Source organism: Phodopus roborovskii, unplaced genomic scaffold (assembly GCF_943737965.1).
Source record: "Phodopus roborovskii unplaced genomic scaffold, PHOROB, whole genome shotgun sequence".
NCBI classification, from domain to species: domain Eukaryota; kingdom Metazoa; phylum Chordata; class Mammalia; order Rodentia; family Cricetidae; genus Phodopus; species Phodopus roborovskii.
In genome coordinates, this window is record NW_026126517.1 from 30,146,727 (window position 1) to 30,167,511 (window position 20,785).

The following is a 20,785-nucleotide window of genomic DNA, read 5'->3' on the forward strand; positions in this document are numbered from 1 at the left end:
CATTCAAGAATGTAAAAAGGTCTTTTGCCATTTCCCTAGTCTCACTTTCCTTCTGTCTGTAAAGCCTTCTAATTAATCTTAGAACACTGGAGAAACTTTCTTTTATCAAGCTTCATAAACACGAATACCTGAGAGTCAGTTTAGTATCAAAAATGTCAAGTACAGGAGTGAGTCAGGAGGTGTATTAGTTTTGTTGTTATTGTGAGCAAATACCCAGCAGAAACTAGGAAGTATTTATGTTGCCCATGGTTTGCAAGGTTTCAGTTCACCAAAATGTGGGGTTACCACAGAGGTAACACACCATGGCACAGCAGCTACACTTTAACAGAAGAGACCAGAACTTGCCCAGAGACCTATTTCTAAACAGACCTCATCTTCTGCATTCTGCAATTCTACCATTTCCCAACAGTGTATTAAAACTTTGAGTTTTATCAATGGATTTAAATGTTTCACAATCTGTTTGTCCTTGGAAACATCTTCACAGACATACTAAGAGGTATGCTATAACTTAAGCAGGAGTGTCTCAATCCAATCAAGTTGAATCAGGATGAATCACTGTGACAGGTCTTACCCAGTCATCCCTAACCATAATTCAGTATTCTCCACATTACTTTGTTTCCCAAGAACCTCTAGATCTCTCAGGCATGTATTCTTTATCTTCCCGACAGCATCTCCCTTCATTTATCTATTTGCTTAACTTAATCTGAGCTCATTTTTTTGAGGGGGTGGTCCATCATTACACTCCCTGTTCTATCCTATAAACTCCTTTCTTGGCATCTAAATTTCAGTTGGGAGTAAGAAATGTCATTTGTCTAATTTGTCTGTTTGGGCAAAGCTTTCAGCATTGGTGTCTCTCACAGACTAAATGAAGGGTTAGCTACCAATTGCTGAATCAGCAGGCCCTAGGTTGTGTGATGTGGAACATAGCTGCCCTACGCTATCTGATCAGCAGGAGCAGTGCAAGAAAATCATGCCATGATTATGTATAGTCTTAAAGTGATTCAAAGCAGGGTTTCAGATCTTGGTTGCAGACTCCTTCCCCAAAGAATCACCTCACAGGAACATCTGCATCTCCTGGCAGCCTCTGATATCAAGGCTAAGAGATTACTTCGTGTTCAGGGTATTTCAAGTGTTGTATAACAAAATTAATTACGTTTAATTAAACTTACCCATTTTTTATGGCCCCAAACAAATCCAGAATGCCATGTAAGCTTATGAGATGGCAGCTCTCCAAAGGCTTTTGCTTTCAGAGACTTATGTAATTTTAGGGATTATTTTACACTAGTGAGTCTGATGAATGGTCTTTCAGCCTTGGTTTAGCAGCAAGAATTAGTCTCTGGGTCCTAGAAAATACAAACTGTGTCTTGTTTCTTTCCTAAAACTCTGCAATAGCTCCCTCCCTCAAACAAGCACTGTCCTTTTTCCATCTGCTCTTTTTATGATACATTATAATTATGCATTTGGTCCCTTCTCCCAACTAGATAAATGGAGGCGGCAGAGGGAAACAGTCTCTCACAGGATGGGTACAGAGTGTGCGGTAGTGTAGGACTCAGTAGTACAGGGAACCGAGGCTATTCTCATTTATGTTTATCTCAGGTTGTGAGCTAAACCAGGATTCAGCATGTTTCTTGTTCTGCAAGCAGAGAGGCACCTAATCTATTTCACTTTGGGCCCAGACTGAAGGAACACCTTTGTCTCTGGTTCATGTTGTTCTGTCCGAAAGGAGCTGGCAAAGTCAACGTCTATTTAGATAGTTTCCAAAATTAGCAAAGAGCACACTGAACTGCTTAACAAGAATCTACTCAATTCTACAGATAAAACACAATCCAAAGTATTTTATGAAACAAATACCTTATGATATATTTATTCAATAATTATATAGAAGCAGCCAATAGGTTTAATTCCTCTTCGGAAAAACAACTAAAATGGCACAGCATAAAATCAAAGTAAGCTTTCAGCTTATGCACTCTTGCATGTGGTGACCTTTGAAAGTCTTTAAGGATAAGAGACTGTCAGAAACTCTAATTTCAAAGTCTTCATGGGCTTTTAAACCCTGATTTCCTTTCCTATTTACCTTTTCTTCTCTGTTAAAGTAATTACAACTAGTTTTTATGTTCATACACTCTATCTCCTTCCTATAGAGGGGACAGAACAGTGTATTGCACCATACTTTTAAAAGTTCTCTTGGTTTACGGTGAAAGGTTTTTAAGAGCAAAAGGTTTGGGAGAACCAGACCAAAGTAATGTCTTCTGGACAGGACAAGACTGTTTCACTCTTAAATTCATAGCAGTTGTGACTATCTGCACATGACTGAGCCACTCCTCAAGCATGGCTGAGGAAGGGTATATGACCCCAATGAGAGCTCAAGAACTACTTACAGCTCACATATGCTAGGCAAGGACAGTCAGTTTTCTTTACAGATGTGTTCCCTTGTAGGTTGACCACAACCCAGTAGATGGCCCCACAACCATGCACTGATAGGCAACATTAATTGAACTTAGGAGGACATGAAGTTGGGAGAGGGATGTGAATAGGGGGTGGTGCCCAGGAGGAGCTGGAGGGAGGAGTAGTGGATAAATCATAAGTGAAATAGTATGTGTGAAATGCTCAAAAATTAAATAACACATTAAAAAGCAAGTATGTGTCGGACAGTGATGGCTCACACCTTTAATCCCAGCATTTGGGAGGTAGAGATAGGCAGATCTTTGTGAGTTCAAGGCCAGCCTGGTCTTCAAAGTCAGTCTCCAAACCTACAGAAAAACCCAGTCTCGAAAAACAAAAAGCAAAACAATACAAATAAGTAAATATATGTCTCTTAGTTTACCATGAGTATTTATTAAATCAAAGCCCTGATTATGAATTATAGGGAAGGGGCTATATTTAACCTGAAGGTTATAAAAGATGGATAAAATACAATTTTGTTCTCAAAGAAACTGTCAGATAACAGGGTGACAGGATTATAGACAAAGGTTGATTATATCTCATGATAGACACTATAACAGAAGGAAACATGCTACAGAGAGACTCCCAGGGAAGGGAGGTTGAAGAATGTGCTGGCAGAAGCAGAAACTAGTTAATCACCTCAGGGGTTTGGGAAAGTTCTAATAAGAGTAGAAGTCTGAGTAAAGGCTGAAGATTGTAGACTAAGCAATGGACCAGTTACTAAGAGGAAGAGTCAGAAGGAGCAGTATAGTTCAGAATGGGGAAAGTTGGCAGCCATTTTGATTGTGGAAGGCTGGTCACTCATGAGGACACTGAATACATAAAGAATATGAGACAGTTTTTCAGAGACAAATACAGACAGGCTGAGTTGGAAGTGTTAAGATATCCAGGTGTTGTGCAATCAATCTTCCTTAAGAGTCAGGAATGAATCTTCAGCTATTACTGAAGATTAGTTTTGTTAGTGATTGGGACAGGGAAGTGGGGTTAAGAAAAGATCCCCAAGTGTGACAATTACACTAAAATCAATCATTTCATGTCAATGCCCAGATTCCTCCATTTCTCCATGTCACCTGCTAAACAAAGCACATGAAGAATGTCTTCAGAGGTCTAGAGAATTTATAAATAACTGTTAGCAACTTGCACATGTAAGTGCAATGTGTTACTTTTAAGCATGCTAAATTAACAATATAAAAACTGCTACAGGAGCTTATCACATATTTTAATTTAATGAATTTATCTGAGTATCTTTCATATTACTAGATAAAATGAAAACAATAGTACTTTATAAGAAATGTTTATTTTTTATAAACTCAATTAAAAAATATTTATTCTTTGTCAGGGCAGGTCCATTATATTATTTCTTCAGAGATAATGAAATATACATAAAATTATTAGCCATTTAACAATAACATTAAAATTTCTGTATTGTATGAAAAATTGATATGAACAAGGGATCAAGAACCTGCTTGTAAAACAAAGAAACAGGGACTAGGTACACAGCTTAGTAGTAGAGCACTTGTCTACTATGTGCAAGGCCTTAGTTTAATCCTTTAGGACTGTGAAAAACAAACAAAATAAGCATTTCCAACGGTAGGTAATAGGAGCCTATTAAATTCTAACAGAGCACACAGTGCAAAATGGTAAAGAGTATAATACATCCTTATTGTGAGTATGTTCCTTGACATTTCAAAACTCGGTCTGTGAAAGAAACCCAGAGATGTGATTATTCCTCTGAGAATGGGACAAATAGTACCTAAGTGCCCCATAGTACTTTTCAACTTCTTGCCCACATAATGATGTCCATCAAAGTCCATAAAGGCACAGAGAATATTTAGTTTTGACTTTTGAGCAGGTGTAACACCAGCTCTTCATCCTCTGCTAAAGACAGGCCTGTATCCAATGGCTCTAACGTTTCCCACTTGGCCCTCTTTCCATGACGACTTCTTGGTTGTGCATCATCCAAGTCCACTGCAGTGTTGTTCCTTTTCCTCATTCCTTGCTTCTTCTTGGTGTCACTGGTGAGAACAAACCCAAAAATTTACTTACAAATAATTAACTCAGTATAAAGTCAAACATTTAACATGGGACAGAATAACCCAAATGTAGAGCAGATAGTTGGTAAAGTGACATAATATGAGACAGAAAGAAACCATAATACCAAGACACTGTCATATATATACACACCTGACCATAAGTGCAGAGTTATAGCTCTATCATAAACCAGGCACAGGAAGCGTACTGCATAAACTATATGGCATTTAATACAATAATAACAGAGAGCTCTGGATATGTTATCCATAATTTGAAGACACCAAGAAGCCCCTTAGGTATGTCAGAGTATAGTCTATCTTTGTCTTACCTTATCAAATTATCTCTATTTAAAGTTAAGCTACCCTACAGGTAGCAGGCTACATAGACTATAGATACAGGTAAGGGGATCAGGTACTACTTCTAATATTAGCTGGATTGTGTTACAATAAAGAGCCTAGAATGTCAAAAAAGCACCAAATCAACTTCCTTCCTTTAAAACTGCAGACCTAATGTGCACACACAGTCTTAACAAATTAAGGACTGATGGATAACCCTGCATACATCCTGCATACTGGCCATAAAAGTAAAACTAACTTCTGAGACAAGGAAAAGTAATCACTGAATATATTAAATAAAGACAAAACACAGGGGGTACTAAGAAATGGTTAAATAATTTCAATTTTGGGAAAATTGTTTTCTGACTTCCACGAGTGGCATGACACATTCATAAATCAATAAATATATTCAAAATAATCATAAAAACTTTGAGATATATTCAAGATGACTCAATTGGAGGGCATGGAGCAAGATGGCAGCTGAGTAAGAACAGCTGACAATCTCCTGTGCCTCACACTCACCACGTTGAACAGCTAAGGAAGTCAGTAATCATTTCGAAATAGCTCACTACAGTAAGAAGACATTTTTATATACCTCATGGTAACCAAAAAGCAGACGTCTGTAACTGACAAATGCCAAACAATGACAGGAAATCAAAAACATAATAACAGAGCATTTCCCTTAAAGACTATGATAGAGAAAGTAATCACAATACCAACAAAATACTGGAACTAATCAGTAAACTCAGCAAAGATACAGAATGTAAAATCATCATACAAAAATCAGTAACATTACTATATCTAGCTGAGTTATCTAAAATATAAGTTAAGAAGCCTATCCTATTTATAGTAATCATAAAAATAAAACATCAAAGAATAATACTTAAGGCAAAGGAGCTTCACAATGAGACACTAATGAAAAACTTAAAGAGGAAACAAAAAAGTAAAAATGCATTCTATAGTCATAGACTGGAAGGAAAAATATTGTTTAAAATGTCCAAAGTGACTCACAGAGGCAAAACAATCTTCATCAAAGTGTCAATGTCATTGTGCACAGAAGTTGAGAAAACAATTCTAAAATTTACATGGAACTGGGAAAAAAAAATCCTAAAATGTACATGAGCCCACAATGAGGTGGGAGAGGGAGAGAGAAAAGAGAGGAGGGAGGAGAATACAGATGGAGAGAAGGGGAAAGGGTGAAGGGAGGGGAAAAACAGTAGCCAATCAAATAAACTCTGAGGTTTTATTATTTACTTACAGTTATTCTGAAAATTAAATAAAACCAAATAAAAACATACAGTAGTTCTTAACACAATTACTTTCTGCCTAAAAATTACACCCATTCAAAAAAAAAAAAAATTCTCACACTGGCTGCATATAACAACCACAAAAAATGCTATGTAAGTATTACATTATATTCCAACCACATGACATATTCAACAAGAACGAATTGTTCGAGTTTGAATGGACTCTATTACTGTTTAGAAGATAGCCTAATATAAAGGTGAAAATGCCTAATCAGCATATCCATTTATTACCAACTGGAAGCAAAACTATAAATAATTCCCCCATTTACCTCCCAGAAGCCCAAATGTTCTGACTCAGCCATTTTCTTCACCAATAGAGGAAAGGCAAACTAGATGATATGATGTGGCTATTCAAAGCCACAAGCTGCTGAACTTTGAAAGGATGCCTGGAGCAATGAACATAAAAGGCTTCAAAAAGAACTCAGCCACAAAGAATTAAGATAATTCTTATTTAAAAAAAAAAAAAAGAAGCTTAAAAAAATTATAGTCCTACTGTGCTTAGAAGTGTGGCCAATTCTTTGCCAATCCCAGTAGGTTATAGTGCCATGGATAGATGGTGAAGACAACAATGGTTGTGTCCAGCTTGCCCCGTGGAGAGGCCCACAAAAAGCTTAATTAGTAGGGTCTACTAATGCATCTTCCTCATTTGATGTTCTCTTGCATATTATGTTCTCTGCAGAAAATAGCTGCTTCAGCCCCTCCCCCCCAAAGAAAATCAGATATGAATGTTGTCTATGTTCAACTAGGAACTGAAATTTTAGGAAGACATTTTATGATTGCTTTCTACAGCAAACAGTGATATGAATAACTAATCATCTGGTAATAGGATGGGAATTCTATAGATAATCTACCACAATTTAAGCCCTAAAACATAGCAATCAGAAAAGCAAGGAACTGGTTTCATCAGAAAAGGTCTCTTTCCAATGCTAGAAGCCCTCCTGCTGCATTAGGCAGGGGGCCCAGTCCTCTGAGCACTTGGTATTTGGTAGGTGCTCACTGGATCTAAGGAGGGACTGGAACTTCCTCATCGGGTAGCAGACTAACACGGGCCATGTTCAATTAATTTCTTAGTTCTTACATTTTTTTTCCTACAAATCCCAGGACAGACTATGGCTGAAAGTTCTATCAGGTAGTGTATAGTAGTTGTGATGGTTAATACTTACTGATTATTTGACAGATCTAGAATCACATATGAGATCAATACCTAGGCATGTCTGTGAGGAAGTTTCTCGATCAGGTTGAGTAAGATAGGAGAATACACCCTAAACACCAACTGTAACACTCCATGGGATGGGGTCATGGACTGAATAAAACTGAAAAGCACCTGGGCAGATGCCATGTGACCAGCTTCCAATGATCCTGCTGCCATCTCTTCCCAGCCATAACGGACTGTGTCCTTAGAACTCTAAGCTAAAGCAAACTATTCTTCCCTTACGTCACAGCAATAAGGAGAAAACAAAACCTCAGACAAAACCACAGCAACACATCATCAGTATCATTTAGCAAGTAGGTGGTAAAACCTCCTGAAAATACCAAGGCTGGCTGGAAAAATGAAAATGTAATACACTCCAAAACAGAAATGCACACAGGATCCCATACATTAAGTGAACCTCAATGAACTGAAGGGGCAAAGTGGCACACAGTAACTGACAGGTGGCCTTCAGGTGGGGCAGAATATCTAGGTTTGAGTTCCACCTTTTATCCTCCTCTCAGCACCCCTAAAGGATGTAAAGTGCTGGACCTCTTTCCCCAAACTTCAAATGTTTGAGCCAAATGTCAGATAGGGCCATATGACAATAAGTAAATATTAATAACATACCACTTGATAAAGCACATCATAAAACGTAAAAGCAAGGCTGAGCTTGAAACACCAAAATGCTCACTGATATCAAAAGTCAAAAAATTCAGATACTAATCTTTTAATAATCTAAACCAGAAACTTCATTAGTAATGTGTGCTTAAAGAACAAATCACACAACTAAATACAGAGTAAAACATTATCATCTGATAAGTAATATGAATAGACAGCAAGAGGGAAATTCAATGACTGAGACTTTACTGAAAGCAGTAATACAAAAGCATGCCCCAGTACCTAAACCAAATACCCGAGCCAATTATTTACTGGCAAAACAAAAGAAAGTGAAAAGTAGAATGTGAAGTTTTAATATATTAAGAACTGATTTTTAAATGGGACATGACTTTCCTTATTTCCTAAGATCTCTGAACCCCAAATTCAAAAACCTTCTAGAAGCTGAACTTATTTTTCTATATTTTGATTTTTCTGGCTTCACCATTTTAAATTATTTTCAAACAATTTAAATTGCATTTCCTAAAACAAGAAACACATTTGTGTTAAATTCAAGACCAACTAAAGGTGGTGGGAGGAGACATGACCCCCATCTGCACACTGGACTAGCATTTCCACCAGTGTTCTCTAGTGGGAGTAAGGCATCTCTCTCCAGCTGTCATGGCTGGCATTTCAGACTCATCTCTGCTTCATCATCTTCCCTTCAAAGGTACACAGGCACACAACTGGCCTATTAATATCAATTCAATATAGTTCAAATTATTTATTAGTCATTTGACACCTAGCATTACTACTGACTGATACTAATGTGATTTTTCTCACATATATGCCATTTGGTAGCACCTTTCAAAAGTTTTAAAGAAAGTATGCCCAGGATTCACCCCCCTCCCCCGGGGAATCTTGCCCAAGGCCATAATTAAGGGTATGAACAAAGATTTCTTACTTAAGAAAGATACTTAAGATAGGGATATTTTTAATTTTGGAAAGTCAACAACCCCCAAATCAGTCCCTAAAGGATTAATTCATTAAATACATTATAAAATTAAACATGAGATATTAATTAGCTACTGCAAATTTTTCTTTATGAAAACTGAAAAAAAATTATGAAACCAACACAGAATGAAGATCCATCCACATTTTAAAAATGTATGTGTGGAAAATGATTTGGAGGTTTATTTTTAAATGTTCTTTTTGCTAATGCATGTATCTTCTGCATTTTCTGTATTCATCCTTTGAAATAAAAATTAAATTCAAATTCTAAGTAGCTAAGTACATGTTAATTATTTTTTCCAATTCCACAGAACTTTAAAGCACACAGTGTGCGCCCAAAAAAAAAAAAAAAAAAAAAAAAAAAAAAAGTGCTCAGTGCTCATTGATAACCTAACTTAACACAGAAACAGGAACGGTAAGCAGTAAGACTTGGTAGTTCAGGATATACGGATGACAGGTTATATATAGTCTTTAAAAAGCTAGGAGTCATAGTGCACTCCTGTAATCACAGCACTTGGGAAGCCAGGGAAGTTGCATTGCAGGTGGAGGACAATCTGAGCTACATTAAGAGATTCTGCCTCATAAACAACAGGAGAACACAAGAATATAAACTAAATTATCTCCCAGCCTTTGTTTAGGTCTACAGGGCATCTCTTCTTCCTGTAGTCCTGTGCTACATTTAGCCTACATTTCTAATAGGATCTAGTAGACTAGAATGGCTGTAGTTTCTTATGTGCATACCGTACCATGTAGCTAGCATCAATGAGGATACATAATGGGTAAAAGAGTGTTGGGATGAAAAGTAGCTAAAAATCTCCTCTGGAGGGAATACAAATCACCACAGGATCATTTTTATACTATTATGTTATATATTTAATTGTAATAATTGTCCAAAGCATTCATAATTCAAATACTAGGATAAATTATTCATTCTTTTCTTAGAGAAGGCTTTCAACAATTCTTCAGACTTTTTTCTGAGAGTGCTTTCTTAACTACTTCATTAAAGTGAACTTCAAATTCTGCCTTCACCAGTTATTTCTTTCAAGGCCCTCATGACTAACTGTGCGCTTATTTCTTTACGGTCTGTTTGTTTCCCAGCAGTATAGGCTCTATGGGAGCTAGGATCCACTCTTTTTCACTCTGCCTACTATAGAGTCAATTTTGAGTTTATTAACTATCTACATACATAGAGTAAATGATGAAGAACCAAAAGAGGACAATGCCCATACTCTGGTTTTGTAATATAGACACACTCTGTGTGGTCATATGGCATTAATTTCATAATATCATTCATTTTGACCAAGTCAGTAGAATACTTTTGCAGACTATTCCAAATATAGGGGTTGACATTTTGAATATTAAGCACGTAATGAACAGTATGAAATGGAAAATAATAAAAGGAGACATTCCAGAAAACATTACAGTCTATCGATTGCATGCTGATCTAGAATCTCCTACCAGTTTCACCTTTACTAATTACAATGATTATCACACATCACTGACCTCACTGAATTTCATATCTGGCTTTCTTTTTACTTTCATTAGCTCTTCAACAATAATCTTGCAAGTTAAGCATTATCATTTATTTGACTGTGAAAACCAAAGCTTAAGTAATATGTCTAAGCTCCACAACTTGTAAAAGAAATTAAAATTCAAAGTTTTGACTACAGGAAGCCAAATTGTTGTTGTTTTGTTGTTAACACATACTTAGTTTCCCCAAAACCATACTTCTTCTCCTGTTGCAAAGTTTATGTCAATATTCAAAACTACATGGAATGATGAATGTGAACACTCAATAGTCTCTTGGTTCATAGAACCTTATGTAGCTCACATATCACCCCTTGCTAGAGCAACTACTTTTGCACTATCAATGCTTCTGAGACCATTTTGCAGAACCAGATAGAGAGGGAAACTGACTCTATGATATACTTTTCCACCAATCAGAAATAAATTTTATTACACTATAGTTCTTAGGAAGTTTTAGCCAGCACTTACAACAGTTAGAAGGTGGGGGAAGTTATGTATTGCGATAGCAAGAACAAAAGAAAAATTGGTATCTGCAATGAATATAGTTAACTGCTTACATTAGACAGAATATTTTAAAATAATGCCAGGGATTAGGAAAACAACAAATACCCAGATCAGAATGTCCTTTAGCTGGAAAATGACATTCTCTGGGATACAAGCTTGTTGAAGTTAGAACTATTATATCAAGCCTGAAGAATGTTTCAAGTGTTATAAGACATGGCTGTGATCTAGGCTAGAAGACCAGATCTGTTAAGAACACTTGTCAATATCTGGCGTATGCAGTGCTTTATTGGGATACAGTATAGTAGAATGAACTTCCAAGGATATTAGGGAAAGTAGTTCACATAAACTGAACTTTGAAAAAGAGGATATACTGTATTAGAGCTCTTGCCCTGAGGAAGGCTGTGTGTGTGTGTGTGTGTGTGTGTGTGTGTATTACATGTTCCATCATAAAACAGAAGATCAATACCACTGTGTACACTTTAGAAACCTAACAAAAGCCAGTGCAAAGGGCTGCTGGAAAAAAACAAACAAAAAAACCACACACATTTTATTGTAGTATCAGTACAGACCTTCAACTTCATTATTCTTCTCCCTTCTCTTTTGGAATGCAGAAAAAAGAATTGAGCAAATCTGTAGACTGGTCTAGTTGTCAAGACGATGAAGTGGGTATTTAGAGGTACAGAAATAAATATCCCCTTTTAAAAAAAATCCCTGTACGTGGAAACTCAGTGTAAATCAAGTTCAGCACCTCAGTGCCCAGTTTAGGTCGCTATATATACAAAACTTTACTCGGTAAACAAATGCAGCTTCGATTTTTTTCCCTACATAATTTAAAACTACTAATAAATAAACATGTACTAATTCATTTTTTTAAGATCCTCCAAAAGTTTTGTACCTATCCTCAAGTATTGACACTTTAAAAATTTTAATTTATAAGATCATGGAAATAGACCTAATGGAGATTAATCACTGCACAATGTACTCCATAAAATCTGCTGTTTCCTTTTTGGAGAAAACTACTAGTGCTTATGCGGTACTAAGAATGCATAACATTCTCAATTTTCTGCAGGAACTAAAAAGAATTATGGGGAGTGGATATAGCCCAGGAAGATGTGCAGAATTTACTATAAGCATAACTGAAAATGCTAAAAAAGTAATCTTAGATCAGAAGTCTAATAATCAGAAAAGATCTGGGTTGGTGAAAAGAAAAGGGGGGAATAAAAACTGCAACTCTCACCACCATACCTTCACCACATTTCCTTTCATTAAACATCCACACATAAACAAGTGAAAGAACTGTATGATATAAAGAAAGAAATTGAAGAAGAAATCTGAAAATGGAAAGATCTCCCATGTTCTTGGATCTACATAATAGAAAAGACAATCTTACCAAAAACAATCTACAGTTTCAATGCAATCCCCATCAAAATCCCAACACAATTCTTAACAGACCTTGAAAGAACATTATTCAACTTCATACAGAAAAACAAAAAAACCAGACTAGCTAAAACAATCCTGCACAATAACGGAACTTCCAGAGGCATCACCATCCCTGACCTCAAACTCTACTCTAGAGCTATAATAGTAAAAACAGCTTGGTATTGGCATAAAAACAGACACATAAATCAATAGAATTGAATTTGAAGACTATGATATTAATCTACACACATATGAATACCTAATTTTTGACAAAGAAGCCAAAAAAGGTACAATGGAAAAAGGAAACATCTTTAACAAATGGTACTGGCATAACCAGATGTCAACATGTTCAAGATTACAAATAGATTCATATCTATTGTCATGCACAAAACTCAAATCCAAGTGGATCAAGCACCTTAACATAAAATCAGTTGTTTTGAATCTGATAGAAGAGAAAGTGGACAGTAGACCTGAACCCACAGGCACAGGAAACGACCTCCTAAATAGAACGCCAGTAGCACAAACACTGAGAAAAACAATCAATAAATGGGACTTCCTGAAACTGAAAAGCTTCTGTAAGGCAAAGGACATGGTCAAGAAGACAAAATGTAGCCTACAGAATGGGAAAAAGATCTTTACCAACCGCACATCTAACAGAGGGCTGATCTCCAAAATATATAAAGAACTCAAGAAACTAGTTAACAAAATACCAAATAATCCAATTAAAAAGTGGGATGGAGAGCTAAACAGAGAATTCTCAACAGAAGAAGCTCAGATGGCTGAAAGACATTTAAGGAACTGCTCAACATCCTTAATCATCAGGGAAATACAAATCAAAATGATTATGAGATATTACCTTACACCTGTCAGAATGGCTAAGATAAAAAATACTGATGACAGCTCATGTTGTGGAATCAGGGGAACACTCCCCAACTGCTGTTGGGAGTGCAAATTTGTACAGCCATTCTGGAAATCAGTATGGCGGTTTCTCAGAAGACTGGGAATCAAGCTACCTCAAGACCCAGCAACATCACTCTTGACATATGCCCAAAGGATACTCAATCATACCACAAGGACACATATTCAACAATATCACAGCAGTATTATTTGTAATAACTAGAACCTGGAAACAACTAGATGCCCCTCAACTGAAGACTGGATAAAGAAGATGTGATACATTTACACAATAGAGTATTACTCAAATATTTTAAAAAAATGACATCATGAAATTTGCAGGCAAATGGATGGAAGTAGAAAGAAGAAAGAAAAAAAAAAAAATCCTGAGTGAGGTAACCCAGACTCAGAAAGACAAACATGGTATGTATTCACTCAAAAGTGGATATTAGATATTAAGCAAAGAATAACCAGACTACAATCCATAGCTGCAGAGAAACTAGAGCCTTTTTCCAGTAATTGATGGAACAAGATGCAGAGACTCATAATCAAGCTACATGCCGAACTCTGTGAATTCAGTCCAAAAAAGGGAGGAGGGGATATATGAGCAAGGGAAATAAAAATCATGATGGAAAAATCTACAGAAACAGCTGAACCAAGTTCCTGGAAACTCATATACTCTGGATTGACAGCTGTGGAGCCCCCATGGGACTAACTAGGCCCTCCATATGTGGGAGGCAGTTGTGAAGCTTGGACTAGCTAAAGGGTTCCTGACAGTAGGATCAGGATCTCACCTTGGTGCATGAGCTAGCTTGTTGGGGCCCATTCCCTATGGTGGGATGTCATGCTCAGACTTAACGCAGGGGTAAGGGGATTGGTCCTGCCCCAACTTAATGTCCCAAACTATGTTCCATGGGAGCCCATACATGTTGGGAGGAGTGGATGGGGAGTAAGCAGGAGGAGAAGTGGGAGGGAAGACTTTGGTTGAAATGTAAAATGAAATTTAAATAAAGAAAGAAAAGAAATCCACACATTATTTGAAACTGGTAAGATCTTTTTGTTGTTGCCGCCCATAAATAATGTGGGGTGAAGAACTAGGAGCTCCCTTTCAGACAGACAGACACAGAGACATATCTGTTACATAAATACCTACACCATTATTCCTATGCTATTTCTAGATTTTTGATATTGCTCTAACACTTCTCTGCAGAGTCAAGGTTAAAAACAGCTTCTACTCTGCAGAACTGTAAACATATAATTGTTTCTCCTCTCATACTGAATTTAAATATCATCTAAGTTTAAGCTAGAGAATCTTGCTACTAATCTACATGTAGAATATTTTGTATTCCCTAGAAAATAGTAGCTTCCAGATCAAACTTAAACTGATTAATTTTCAATATCAAAGATCATCATGCACCTAAACATATCCCCAATGTTCCAGCTATATGACACAACTAAGTCTTAGAGTTCAGTATTACTCTTCATTAGTCTTCAAATGGCTTCAAAAGAGAGATAACTCTAGTCTTCACCAAAGTTGCTCATTAAACAATTACTTATACTCATAAAAACCAAACAAGAATCAAAAGCATGGACATAACCATAAAAATCTAATGGGGAAAGAATATCAATGTTATAATATTAATGAAAATTATATACAAAGGAGTGTCAGTGTGCATGTACAGTATCACTAAACAAATGTCTCTCACAAAAAGCATTGTCACCGATGATGTCACACATGAAGGCTGGGTGACTAAATGACAGAGTAGAAAGCCCAAGCAAAACCTAAATTCAAAGACAAGAGAGCAGTTTCATAAACCTCCAATCAGCCTTTGAAGTTTCTCCAAATAGTTTTGTTTTTAAATATTTCAAAGATAGAAGATAAAGTGAAAGTATGGCAGCTTTACAATGAAACAAATGCATTTCTTATATTATTAAGCTGTTCTGACCTTATTTCTGTTATCTGCCAAACCACAAAAAGATTAATCAGCAAGCAGAGAGGTTCAGATAATGGAAATTGTTGTTAATAGTTTCTTCACAGACAGACAGACACACACACACACACCACCTAGACTGTGTATGAAAAAGTGCTTAATTTTAAAATAATCTCTAAATCTAACAAAAACAATACTAAGATTTATGTAATGTGCCATGCCCGGGCCCAATCAAAACCAGTTAAAATGAGCTGCAGGGATGGTCCAGTGGTTACGATCACTGGCTGCTTTTACAAAGGACCTGAATTTGGTTCCAGCATCACACAGCTACCTGTAACTCCACCCCCAAAGGAGTCTGAACAATCTCCTCTGGACTCCAGTGAGTCCACACACCACAGAAAGAAAATAAAATAGTTTTAAAAGAAAAAATTAAAAGGAAGGGTGGGGTAGATGGCTCAATGGACACAGGACTTGCTATGTAAACTTGAGACTGAGAATGAATCTCTAGAACACATGTAAGGCTAGTACAATACTGTGTGTCTCTAATTCTCATACTCCTAAGGCGAGATGTGTGCCAAACAATGAGAACCTGTTTGAAACAAGATGGAAGATAAGGACTGACACCTGTTGTGCTGGCTAGTTTAAGGTCAGCTTTGACACAAGCTATAGTCATTTGAGAAGTGGAAACCTTAACTGAGAAAATGTCTCCATAAGATTGGGCTATAGTCAAGCCTATAAGACATTTTCTTAATTAGTGATTGATAGGAAAGGACTCAGCCCTTTGTGGATGGCACCACCCCTAGCCTGGAGGCCCTGGGTTCTATAAGAAAGCAGGCTGAGCAAGCCACAAAGAGCAAGCCAGTAAGCAGCATTCCTCTATGTCTTCTGCATCAGCTCCTGACTCCAGGTTCTAGCTCAGTTTGAGTTCCTGCCCAGACTTCTTTCAATGATAGGCTATAATGTGGAGGCATTAGCCAAATAAATTCCTTCCTCCCAAGTTTCTTTCGGTCATGGTGTTGTATAATAGCAATAGTAACCCTGACAAAGACACCTGAGGTTGTCCTCTGACATCCTGGTGCACTACAATATGCACATGCCCTAACTCATATATATGAATATACAAACATGCAAATGCTATATAAAAATTGTTTCTGCCCATCTTTTCTTCCTCAGAAACTCATCTTTAATGCATATATGCTTGTGAAAAATCCTCTGTATATTATAAAGCTGACTGAAAATCTTGAAATAGAAATTGATGAGCAAAAATGAATGAAGAAATGCTACAGAAACTCAGTATTAAGAAAACCCATGGAGATTAAAGTAGTTCACTAAGATATTTACAAAGAGACTCAAATTTACACAAAAATAAAACCATCACCAAACACATTTCAAAGACAAAACCAAACACACAAAAGAAAAAAAAAAAATGAAAAAAAAAAAAAAAACCAAAAAAAACAAAAAAACAAAAAACGCCATACATGACCACCTATTAATTAGTATTAAGAACCGGTTAAGAATAGCTAATTACACCTGAATGGGCTCACAGGCTAGTATCATCCATACAGAAGTTATCTGTACAGAAGTTATGTTTATATTGTGACAATAGCTTTAGTACAAGCTATATGTCTAACTGGCTTCATGCTACCTAGAACAACCTACCAAACATACCAGTGTGTGGAGCAACCCTGCCCCTTTATTTTTGCAGAAATGGAGAATGAACCCAGAGCCTTTCATGTTCGAAGAAAGCACTCTGCCTTAGCTTGGCAGTTTCTCCCCCCCCCCTTTTTAAATGTTAATTTCATTTTAATTCCAACCACAGTTCTCCCTCCCACACCCTCCCGCCCCCTCAAGGCTGTAGTCTACAAATAAGAGATCAAAAGAGGATACAAATAATCTAATATTTTCCTTTTTGTTTAAAGCATTAATGTAGTGGGATATTCATTTTGCCTCCTTCTGTGGCACTGACCACGCCCATTGAGGGTGGAGCCAGGGGCGGAAGTGACCTGTGGAACTAGGTCTGAGGAAGATCTGGGAATGCTCTCCTGCTAGCTGCTAGGGGACGGGAGTAGTTCCGGAGGCATCCTTGAGACCAGGAACCTGCTGGTGTTCACCTGTCTATGTTGTGAGTTATTTCTCCCTGAATAAACATCTGTTTGGCCTAATTGTTTATCCAGATCTTTATTAAACATCATTAAGGTTAAAAATATTAAATACTCAATTTTATTAGACAATGAATATCTAGAATATCCAGGTGTTTCTTCTTAACCATATTTAATATTTGAAAAATTGTACATCATTTGAAATTCACATGAGGATGGTCATGAACAAAACATGACTAATGGTACTGTATATCCAAAAATTAATTACTACACGCAAACAGTTAAATCTCTTATTTTGTGAGACATAGTTAAAAGAAACAATCTTATTGTTAGAGTTTAAAGGGAATATTGCCAGTCAGGCAGTGGTGGCCCATGTCTTTAATCCCAGCACTCAGGAAGCAGAGGCAGGTGGATCTCTGTGAGTTTGAGGCCAGTCTCTACAGAATGAATTTTAGTACAGGCTCCAAAGCTACACAGAAAAACCCTGTTTAAATAAACAAACCAACAAACAAACAACAACAAAAGACTATTGCCACCCCATCCCTATCTGGTTCATATTTCTGGTATAGCTCAGTTGTTACTCTCTTTAGGAAACTCTTCTTGATCTACAATGCTCAAGTGAGGACTATGATGTATTCTCCACCTTCATTTCCTATGTCTGCCCACCTTACCACATCTCCAGGTATACAAATCATAACATTCATGCATTACAAATTTCAATACTATGCACTTAACTCTTTATAACCACAAATGAGCTAAAAGCTCTATGAAAGTGCAGGAATGGTATTTTCTGTTTAGTCTTTTATGCTCTGTGCCTGCATTTATTATGGATAGCAAAAGACAGGCACTAACTCATTCTTTGTATAAAGAGTGTACAGAGAGAAATGATAGACACTCAAGAGACAAACAAATCTGGTTTTCATTTATTTTGTGAGTGTTCTGCTATACCACTTATGTGCAGTTGCTGGCAGAGGCCAAAAGAAGGCAACAGATCTCCTGGAACCAGAGTTACAGGCAATTGTGAGCCACCTGACATGGGAGATGGGAACTGAACCTGGGTCTCCTACAAGTGTGGCAAGTGCTCTTAACTCCCGTATTTTAAATTAAGTAGAATGTGGATTAAATGATGCAAAACATTCTAACTGTAGTTGATCCCACCACAGAGATAAATACTTTTTATCATTTAAGCATTGTGATTACAATAAAAGGCAACTGCTTAAGTTAGCCTTTTTCTGCTATCAAATAACTGTGCACTCATAACACACCAATGACTAATGTCACAAAGTCAACCAAAAAAAAAAGTCCCACTTTTCCTAGGAACTTGTTTTGTCTCTGCTTTAGTCATAACAAAAATAAACCCTAACATCAATGAATTCTACCTAAACTAATTCCACAGGCCTAAAAAAGGAAAGAGAAGGAAAAGACAGAGAAAATTGGACTGGCCTTTTTAAATAGATTAAAAATGAGGAAAAAAAATCAAGCTTTTTCTATTTGGATCTGCTATGAAAAAGAACAGGGTTGGCTTACCCAGCACCAGCACCTCCTGTATTATAAGCACACTCCAACTCCTTGCCCCCATTTCAGCTGTTTCTGAAGATAAACTAGGATGCTTTTTTTAAAGTTCACACATGAGTACACTCCCTTCCCATGTTGGTGCCTTAGGAGGAACTCAGGGCCACATGATGCTCATTCAGGAGCTGGGTCTCAGCTGTGCTAAATTAAAGGGGTTGAATGATGAACATTAGAACCCTCTGGAATGTCACAAGAGACATCACTTTGGGTAACTCCGCAAAGGCCCGGAGATGGTTCAAATTCTCCTGAAGGTGTGCAATGAACTAAGAAGGAGGGCAGAAGGGCAAACTTTTTAAAGCCCTGACAGACCTCCCTGGGGAAGAACTACTGACCAGAGATTCGGTCATTCCTCAATAAATCTGGCTCTCCTGCTGCCTTCTTCCTACTGACAAAGGTGCTATTTATGATGAATACTTCTGAGCAGCAAAAAAGTAAAGAAAACTTCCAAGTGAAACCAATTCACACTAGGTCAAGGATAACTGCTATTTTCTAATTACTCTATCCAGTCCCTTAAGATTGAACTTAAACCAAGTTTATATCCAAAGAATAAGCTTGTGAGAAAGTCATGATAACAGGAATCAGCATGGGAATTGTTGATATTTAGTGGAGCCCAGAAAGATCACTGCAAGCAAATCTGTAAACATGCAGAGAGAACACCCAAGAGCTGATAGCACAAAACCTTAGGAAATCATCAAGTTGGAGACAGGCAAAGAAAAGCTGTAGTCCAACTAGAACATATAGGACCACTTGTGCCTACATTATTTCTGTAAGCAGTAGTAGTTTCAGCAATTACTACTATTAAAATTTACTACCTTGGTCTTCTGAATACTTCAGCTAAATTATAGATTACTTATAAACTCTGCTACCTAGTATAGGAATGATAAATGGGGTTTGCCTTGTGTATCAATTCCACTTGATTGATAAAGAATATTTTGAGAAGCATGACTTGGGCTACTTGAAAAGAAATATAAATTAAACATACCTTCCATAAGGATATGAAAACCAGTGGTATGTATCTGCCAACTGGAGTCTATTCCAGTGATTATAAACTACTACAAACACCCCTACCCAATGCCCAAACAATACCTAGCAAAAGCTAAAGACATTTTTGGTCTCAACTCAAAAGGTTGGGATGCTACTTCTGGTGGACACATACAGTGTTAAACTATCTATAGCCCCCACTGTCCTAAACACTGTACTACCTGGACGAGAATATCAATAATCCTAAAGCTAATTAGTACATGGGCCCAGGTCTTCAGTCAAGTATCATCAGTTTTCCTGACCAACTTCTCTTAGGGCCACGGCAGTTCCATGTAATGTGACTGAAGTAGTAAAACTAGAGAATCAGTTCATTTACATTAATATTTTCTGAGATCATAGACATAAATTATTCCATCCTGTAAAGATTTTGTTTCTTTATCTGTAAGAAGAGAAGAGTGGACTATATAATGTGTGTAAACACACCCACCCACCCACACACACACATTAACAGAGAACTCTTAACTATACTGATAGAATAAAATCCTCATGCTCGCAATAAAACCCTGTTCATACTCTCTTCAACAAAGAATATTTCTTTAGCTTGAGACTAGCTGAGTAATTTTAATCTTCCACAGTTAACTAGCTGCCCCAAAAAATTAAACTCATTTTAATTTTCATGTAATACTTAACTATCTTCCATCTGAATCCCCCACCTTACATTAAAATGCTTTGGTACCTTTCAAGGTACCCTATCTCCTTCATCATTGCACTGTATGCTCCTAGCTTCTTCTAATGGTGTAAATTCCATTGGTTTTTGTTTTGTTTTTGCATTATTCTTAGGACCAAGTATATAGCCTCTTATACTTTTATCACCAATCAATTAAGACATTGAAATATTTAAGTGCCTCAATACACATATCAGATACTAACAGAGAACAGAAGCTGG

General features: G+C 37.0%; 1 protein-coding gene across 1 annotated transcript in view; it reads right to left on the reverse strand.

Moving 5' to 3' along the window:
* Positions 1-3,720: 3,720 nt before the first annotated feature.
* The window catches only part of Ddx10 (DEAD-box helicase 10), a 158,661-nt gene continuing 141,596 nt past the window's right edge, over positions 3,721-20,785 (reverse strand). The window contains exon 18 of the mRNA XM_051197470.1: positions 3,721-4,457. Coding sequence (XP_051053427.1) covers positions 4,274-4,457 — 184 coding nt within the window. The 3' untranslated portion in view covers positions 3,721-4,273. The remainder of the gene's footprint in view (positions 4,458-20,785) is intronic.